General features: G+C 40.3%; 2 protein-coding genes across 2 annotated transcripts; one reads left to right on the plus strand and one right to left on the minus strand.

Annotated features, from left to right (window-relative positions):
- Nucleotides 1-267: 267 nt before the first annotated feature.
- LOC131011052 (uncharacterized) lies at nt 268-6,086 on the minus strand. Its single transcript, XM_057938799.1, has 10 exons — nt 5,489-6,086; nt 5,363-5,417; nt 5,042-5,167; nt 4,112-4,408; nt 3,630-4,018; nt 3,192-3,291; nt 3,021-3,074; nt 2,850-2,936; nt 2,640-2,768; nt 268-2,533 (listed from the first exon to the last, which is right to left on the minus strand). Exons 1-10 carry the CDS (start codon nt 5,542-5,544, stop codon nt 2,237-2,239), a joined length of 1,590 nt encoding a protein of 529 aa, XP_057794782.1. The 5' UTR covers nt 5,545-6,086; the 3' UTR covers nt 268-2,236.
- LOC131011051 (protein LYK5) lies at nt 295-2,526 on the plus strand. Its single transcript, XM_057938798.1, has one exon. It carries the CDS (start codon nt 295-297, stop codon nt 2,116-2,118), a length of 1,824 nt encoding a protein of 607 aa, XP_057794781.1. The 3' UTR covers nt 2,119-2,526.
- Nucleotides 6,087-8,303: the final 2,217 nt, after the last annotated feature.

Genomic DNA, 8,303 nt, shown 5'->3' on the forward strand with positions numbered 1-8,303 from the left:
AAAAAAATAAACAAACAAACTATATGATGTTAGTAGTTGAACTAGACGAGAAAGAATAACACATTTTTTCTATTATCTTGTGCGATATAACTTGAAGATGTTGGAAATTCTAAGAGGAGAGAGGTCTTTGCGTCTGTCTCACTTCAAAAGTCAAGTCCACTGTGTGCATCTCTATATCTAATTCAAACATTTACTAAGTAAGGTTTCGTTGGTTTTATACTTTGGCAGTCAATAAATAAGATTAATAAATCCCCACTCACAAGTCCCATCCTAATCAAGATAGTATTGAATCCAATGGCGTTTCTTGCTCTGGTGCTGCTGCTGCTGCTGGTAGCATTTCCGGTGCAATTTGAGGCCCAACAGAGCTACGTAAACAACAAGCAGCTCAAATGTAATGAAAGCCCCAACAACACTCTGGGATTCGTGTGCAACGCTGCCCCCTCTTGCACCTCCTACCTCACCTTCCGATCCACCCCCACCTACAACAGCCCCGCCACCATCGCCTACCTCCTCGCCGCCGACGCCTCCCAGATCGCCACCGCCAACAACATCTCCGACGTCGCCCCGCTCCCCACCGACACTCTGGTGCTGGTCCCCGTCAACTGCTCCTGCTCCGGCAATGCCTATTACTACCAGCACAACGCCTCCTACACCCTCAAGACCCCCGGCGAGACCTACTTCACCGTCGCCAACGACACCTACCAGTCCCTCTCCACCTGCCAGTCCCTCATCGCTCAGAATCCTTACAATCTCCGCCAACTGCTCCCCAACATGAGGCTCCTCGTTCCCCTCCGCTGCGCCTGCCCCACTCCCTCCCAGACCGCCGCCGGCTTCAATTACCTGCTCACCTACCTCCTCCGTCAGGGAAACGACGTCAACTTCATCGCTGCCCAGTTCGCCGCCGCCGGAGCCGACGTCCAAGCCATCCTCCACGCTAATATGCTCAATACCTCCATCGTCTTTTTCTTCACTCCACTCCTCGTCCCCCTCAAAATTCAGCCCACCAAGGAAAACATCAACACCGCACCCTCTCCGCCCCCGCCTCCGCCTCCCTCCGTCCTTCCCAATCCCACCACCCCCTCCGCTTCCCACAAGTGGGTTTTCATCGGTGTGGGAATCGGAGCTGCGGTTTTGGTGATCTTGTCCTCAATCGCTCTAGTTTGGTTATTCCGTCGGCGCAAACCTCATCCTCATCCTCCGCCTGCCAAGGGAGAGGAGTCGCCGCCGCCGCCGCCGCTGTCGGAGTTATCCCAAGGCATCCGGAGCGCCACCATGGAAAGTCTGAGCCTATACAAGTTGGAAGAGTTGAACAAGGCGACGGATTCATTTGCAGAATCCAAGAGAATTGCAGGATCGTCGGTGTACCACGGGTGGTTCAACGGCGATGAAGCGGTGGTGAAGGTGATGAAAGGGGATGTTTCCGGCGAGATCAATACGCTGAGGCAGATAAACCATTCGCGCATCATCAGGCTGTCTGGTTACTGCGTGCACGAGGGCACCACCTATCTGGTATATGAGTACGCCCAGAATGGGTCTCTAAAGGAATGGGTGTGGCGCCTTGATTGGAAACAGCGCGTCCAAGTAGCCTACGACGTAGCTGACGCCTTGAATTACCTCCACCACTTCACCAATCCTCCCTACATCCACAAGAATCTCACCACCGCCAACATCCTCCTCGACGCCAGCATGCGGCCCAAGCTCGCCAATTTCGGGCTGGCCCGGGCCTTGGATTCCGACAACATCACCACCACGAGGCATGTGGTGGGCGAACAAGGATACATGGCCCCCGAATACATAGAGACGGGCCTCCTCACTCCCAAACTCGACGTCTTCGCCTTTGGGGTGGTCATGCTGGAGCTCTTATCCGGGACTGGGAAGGACCATAAGTGGCATGGTGATGATGATTTGAGTGTAAGAGAGAAGCTGCAGGGATTCATGGATCCCAATCTCGACTACCCCTTGGACCTTGCCTACTCCATGGCCCAGCTTGCTACCAGCTGCGTCGCTCACAATCTCGATGCGCGGCCCACCATGTCTGACGTCTTCGTCCGTCTTTCCGCCCTGCGCTCGTCCTCCTTGGATTGGGATCCCTCGCTGGATACATCCTTCGGCGACTAGCTACCTATGTCTATCTATCACCACACCAATTACTACTGCTCTCTTCAATAATCACACTTGAGATATTTATATATAGTTACATGAAAACACTAGAGTTATGTTATGATCATCCATTCCATTATATTTCCTTGTGGATCAGATAACGAAATGATGAGGTCTGTTCCAACCAATATACATACTTTTCAGGCCTGCCCTTGACGCACGCTCTCATCGATTTCTGCTGAATTCCCGGCAGGCATCCGCTGACCACTTCCAAGAGCGCGGGCATGGGGAGCGACATATCTTTGCCGTAGTAGCATAGTATTTTGGGCAGATATATTTTTGTTTCCTTGTGAACATAAACTGTGGCTTGTATAAACTCTTCCTTGGCTACTTTCAGATCCTCAAATATACTGTTTGCTCTATAAACTCGAACCTGCAATTCATTATTCACTTACTTAGTAACTAACACAACTGCAACAGCTAGCTAACTATATCACTATAACAAAGAAAATTAAAGGAATGAATGGAATGGTGCATACTGCAGGATCTGAATAGGCCCCCGATGAAACTGCAAAATGAACGAGTGGTTCCGGGTATTCAATGGCTAAAGCATGTCTCTTATTCCCACCCTTCAATTTCTTCCCCGGAGACACAAGTGTCTGAAGCCACTGCATTTTCAATTACACATCAATTACATTCCAACCCCATTTACTAAATTTACACAACTAATTAAGTAGCTGGACTTTTACCGGTGCAGAATAGTGCGATTTGATTCCTAAAATAGAGCTTTGTATGTCATGAGCATTGACACAATGCCCACCAACGTTATAGGCAGCCTGAGATTGAAATAGCAAATTAAACAATTAACATTGGCACATAAATAAAATCACTAAAGGAAACAAGTTGAGTTAGTACATTACTTTCACAATGAAACTACTTTTTAAGTATTGTTGAGTTCCATATGCTAAATAAGCCTGCACAGAAGATCAAGACAATATTTAACAGAGCATCTCGATCGGGACAATGTTTATAATAGATTAGATTCACTTATATTCATTCACCACATCCATAAAAAGTTCTGAAAGCCATACATGCATCACCAAGGCATTGTGAATATTGATCCAAAATGCCAGCTTCTCCTCGCGTCTCATCTTCATTGGCTCAACAATCTCAAGACTCTTTACAAGAGATCTGTAGTGATTCAAGCATAGCTAGTTAGAACTTGTAAGGATTTGCTCAAGACAAGTGTTTCAGTGCGTTGAAATAGTCTGCATGTTTCATTAGTATAAAGCAAATACTAAGAATAGTGGCAAGATTTGACTGTCCTAATTGCAGCCGCACTTTAGGGAAAAAAGGGATGGCAGATTATCAAAAAATTAATAATTCTTTTTTGAAATGATCACTGATACCACCCACATCTACTGCGGGGCCATGTATAAGATATAGAACTAAAATGGGAATCATGAAGATTAAAAATAGTAGGCTCTGCAGGCTTGTATAACAAAAGATTTATTTGGCGTATCGAGTACCTGAATCTCTCAAGCATTACAGCAGCATAGTTATAACTTTCATCATCTAGGCATAACTTGAGTACTTCTACCATAGCAGCATATGGCCCATTCTCCTGCTTTAGGCCCTCAAAATCGCAACTTTGTGTAACTTCTTCATTGCATTGGGGACTCCAACTTCCAGATAAATTTCTGGGAGAAAATGTGGTGGAGGAGCAGAATGATGAAGTAGATGAAACTGAACAGCCTTTTTCAGTAGCCATGGGGTTGGCCAATTTGCAGTAAATTGACGATATACATCTTATAATGTCTTCAGATAGTCTAGCAGGACAAGTCAGGGCATCATCTATGCGAGAATTTCCAAGATGATCTGCAAGGCTACGGTGCCGAGAGTAAGCCCTCTGCTTCTCCTGTAATTTTAGAAACGGAGATGTAAGACAACAGGCATGTGCTTGAGGAAGAGTAAATTAATAAAGCTAAGAGGTGAGTTGAGGCATATCAACCCTTCCAGATGATGATTTTTGAAATGCAACTTGGACTAAATCACGTGGTCCAGCTAAAGAACTTGTTGGGGAGTTTTCACATTGATGATCTTTTGACATTTCCGGTTTTATTTTTTGAGATGGCTGATTTAATTGATCTCCTCCTCGAGGTGTTTCATTCATTTTCTCCACATGGTCCTCTGTAATCCTCGGGAGATGCTGCTGAAATGCCGTCCGGTAGAGAGAAAGAAGATGACGCTCCAAATGCAATATTTCAACCTCAAGTGTAGCGATCTCTTTCACCAGTTCGGCAGAAGGCTGCAATCAACAATCAACATGCAACTAAAAATATTAGTCTACAGAAATGAACTACAATATAAGAAGATGAGCACGGGAGGCCAATTGGTGCCTCCACGTGAGCAATTGCTTCATATAGCATCTTATCATTGTTTTGAGCTAGAAACATTGCTACTTGAAGAATCAGAACAAGTGCAATTTTATTAATTTCAAGATACGAGAGTTTTGGTCTGATTATACATATATTCTTCTCTAGTGGGTAATCGAAGGGCTTGCGTTAGAGGGGGCAGTGGAAGTGGTAAATAAGGTAAGCAATACTACAACAATGGAGGCAAAAGGCAGCTTTAAGGGAGCATAGAGAAACTTTCTCATAGACCAACCCGACGAGACTCCATGTGATTCAAGTCTTGACCCACAGAATTCTGTCATAATATGGCACAATCTATGATAAAACTGAAGGTAATAGTTTCCAATTTACAGTTCAAATTTTGGAACCAAGTTGGTTTATATAAGTGGTAGAGTTTGGATATGGCAATTGAGAAGAATGCTTGATTCAACTGTCTAACTACAAAGTAAAGATTCATATTAGCAGTGGAATGCTGAATTTTCTGCACTGCAGTTGAGACACACTAGCATACGAAACCATACGAGTACCTTAGATGTTGTGTTGCAATCGGAATGAGGAGAAGCAATCAAGCTTGTGGTGTCTGAGGCTGAGCCACCACTGTTAGTGTTAGTATTAGATGTCTTGTGAAGAGATGTTTTCCCCAAATGTGCAACCTTGTATTTACAAAGTTTTCTTTTGGTTAGATTGGAACTCATACCTAACTTTCAGAAAAGCAAGTGAAATCTAGAGACATAAATTCAAAGAGACAGAAGCTCTTTTCAGTACTTGTCAAGCCAATTCATTCACAAGCTACGAGGCAAAGATTTTTTAAAAAAAGAAAAAGAAAAAAGAGGGTGGTCTTCACTCACAGAATTGAGACGGTGAGAGGGTGGTCTTGGCGACATATTGAGTATATGATCCTCACTGCACAAAATGCAAATTAGCTTCTATAGCTTCATCTTCATCGTTATCAAATATCAATTCACAAAACATACCTCTGCAAACTGGAGGAGAGAGAAGTAGGAGGAGAGGGAAAGTCCGCCGGCGGCATTGCGATCGTAATTGAGATGGCTGCGCCACCGACAACACTAACACTAGTGATAGGCAGCAAAGGACAATCGGACGAGCAAACAATGAATTCTTCACACGAGTTTAAATGCAATGATTATGAAGAAACAACACAAAATTGGTTGAACTAGAACACAAAGTAGGTGACTTGAAATGAAAAATCTGAAACAATAATCTAAAAGCTCTCACGAAGCAACAAATATTAAATGCCAGGAAAGGCACTACTAAAAATATAAGAGTGGGTGGCCTGAGACTGAGGCAATAAATGATCACAGATTCAGTAAGAATAAACAAATGAGTAATCATATAAACAAAAAAGGGTCAAACATGAAAGTGGGATCTTTAGTCGTAGAGCTGAAAGCCATTGAAGGGAAGGAAACAACTATAGAAACATTAAGAGAAGGAAATTAATAAAGAGGGGAGAGAGAAGCGCGCAGTAATAGTAATAATTAATGGTAGAGGGGGAGACAAGGTGGGGGAGGCGGATCATCAATTAGTTGTGAATTGTGATTATTATTACCAGACGCTGCGTGGGAAGGGACCTGAGGAAATTAGTTGAGTATTTATGTATTTCATATTTGAGTTAGTGAACTAGAACTACTACTAAATACTATATAGTGATATCATCTCTTCCAACTTCCATATAACAAAACAATACAAAATAAGAGAATAGGTGAGAGGGGGTTGTGGAGTGGAGGTAGTAGTACTATCACTTCTATGTTCACAATTAGGATTATAGATAATTTTTTTTTCTCTATTTGATATTCAATTCAAATTTTTGATATTTGTATTCAAATTTATTCGATTCGAAATCGAATATAAATATTTAATTTGATTCGATTAGTATTTAAATACAAATATGAAATTACGATATTCGATTTGATATTCATAGATATATGATTGTATATATATATATATATATTCCTATATATATATATATATGTATGTATATGGATAAACTAAAAAATACTATCATTTTAAAATATAAATTAAGAACCATTTTCAACTCTTAAATCATAAATCTTTTATCGGATGAATTCACTTAAATATTTACAAATATTTAATTATATATATATATATATATGTGTGTGTGTATATAAGGATTATAACATTATAAAAGAAAATTAATAAAAGAATTATGACATTATGTAATAACCGACAATTTTAAAAACTAAAAATGCAAAAAAACATAATATACACATAATTGAAAAAAAATTATGTTACAAAAATAAGACTTCACAATTTATAAAACCAAAATTTTAAATTAAAATCATTCTTCCATCATAAGCCACGCATTGCCACTGCAATTGTAAGTTACTCAAATAATTCGTATTTGATTTCATATTTGAATTTTGATATTCATATTTGATAAATATTTGATTTAAATTCAAATACAAATAATCGATCAATTCTATTAATATTTAAATACATATACAAAATCACAATATTCAACTTGATTCCATTCATTTGTAAATTGTAGGGTTATTAGCCTGTAAATACACGAACTTTTTGTATTTTCTGAAATTTAACATGACTTTTTTTTTCAGCCCAGAAATACATGAACTTAGCACCTTTTCTGATTTTTGACACCGATAAAGAATCCGACGACTTACTACTGTGACGTGTAATTTACTGCTTACATGGCTCATTATTTTGCTGATGTGGCAAAATTAGCTGGCAATTTAAAAAAAATCATGAACATTCTTTATTACTATTATTAATTTGTTGCCTTCAATTCCTAAAAAACGAGGTTATAAACTTATACCCATTAGTTTATCTAATTCCATTTATTCCCAAACAAAATCAGATTTGTTTTCTTCCCAAACACAAATTGCGCAAACTCAATCCCCAACAAATGACGACTAATCAACCCAAACCCATTTGTTTAGTTTAATTGAAAGCTTAGTAAAGCATTAGCAATCAAATTCATCCTTCTTAAATTTATCCTTCTTCTGTTTCTTGACATCCATTGAGATGAGTAGCAACCTCATAGAGAGACAACCATTCAGATCGAGGCCGTTCCAGTGAGAGTCGCCGGAATCTCCATCACCTGCCCGGGGAAGCAGCGCTCTCGTTAGAGAAGGTTTCTAGAATAAGGGAGGTGGCGCAGCAGAATTCGACGGAGGTGATGAGGGCCGCAGAGGAGTGCTACGACAAGGGACGTCATTCTCATCGAGGTTTCTGGGAGATTGTCTAAGTCTGCTTTTATCAGGATTTGATGGAGAAGAAAATCGGAAATGAGATAGATGGAGAGGAAAGTGGTGTCTGCGAGCCCTAATCTTGTGTTTTGGGAAGAAAACAAATACAGTAGGATTTTGTTTGGAAATAAATGTAATTAGATTTACATTAATGGTCAGTTTAGGAATTGAAGACAACAAATTAATAATAATAAACAATGTTCAGGATTTTTTTTTTAAATTGCCAGCAAATTTTGCCACATCAGCAAAATAATGAGCCATGTAAGCAGTAAATTACACGTCACAGTAGTAAGTCGCCGGATTTTTTATCGGTGTCAAAAATAAGAAAAGGTGCTAAGTTCATGTATTTATGGGCTGAAAAAAAAAGTCATGTTAAATTTCAGAAAATACAAAAAGTTCATGTATTTACAGGCTAATAACCCTAAATTGTAATCCTATTCAAAACACTCTCTTTCTCTCTCATGGAAATAATGTATTTTCATCTACTGTTAAAGGTGGTTTGTTCTAATCTTTTGGAGAACAATTGATTTTTTCCTTTGCTTTT

This window comes from Salvia miltiorrhiza, chromosome 2 (genome assembly GCF_028751815.1).
Source record: "Salvia miltiorrhiza cultivar Shanhuang (shh) chromosome 2, IMPLAD_Smil_shh, whole genome shotgun sequence".
Taxonomy (NCBI): Eukaryota; Viridiplantae; Streptophyta; class Magnoliopsida; order Lamiales; family Lamiaceae; genus Salvia; species Salvia miltiorrhiza.

Excerpts from the sequence above, each read along its gene's own strand:
- LOC131011051 (XM_057938798.1), top strand. The coding sequence starts at position 295 with ATGGCGTTTCTTGCTCTGGTGCTGCTGCTGCTGCTGGTAGCATTTCCG.
- LOC131011052 (XM_057938799.1), bottom strand. The coding sequence starts at position 5,544 with ATGCCGCCGGCGGACTTTCCCTCTCCTCCTACTTCTCTCTCCTCCAGT. Across the intron at positions 3,292-3,629 it reads GTAATGCTTGAGAGATTCAG|ATCTCTTGTAAAGAGTCTTG; the intron begins GTACTCGATACG and ends GAATCACTACAG. Across the intron at positions 2,534-2,639 it reads GGGCCTATTCAGATCCTGCA|GTTCGAGTTTATAGAGCAAA; the intron begins GTATGCACCATT and ends AATGAATTGCAG.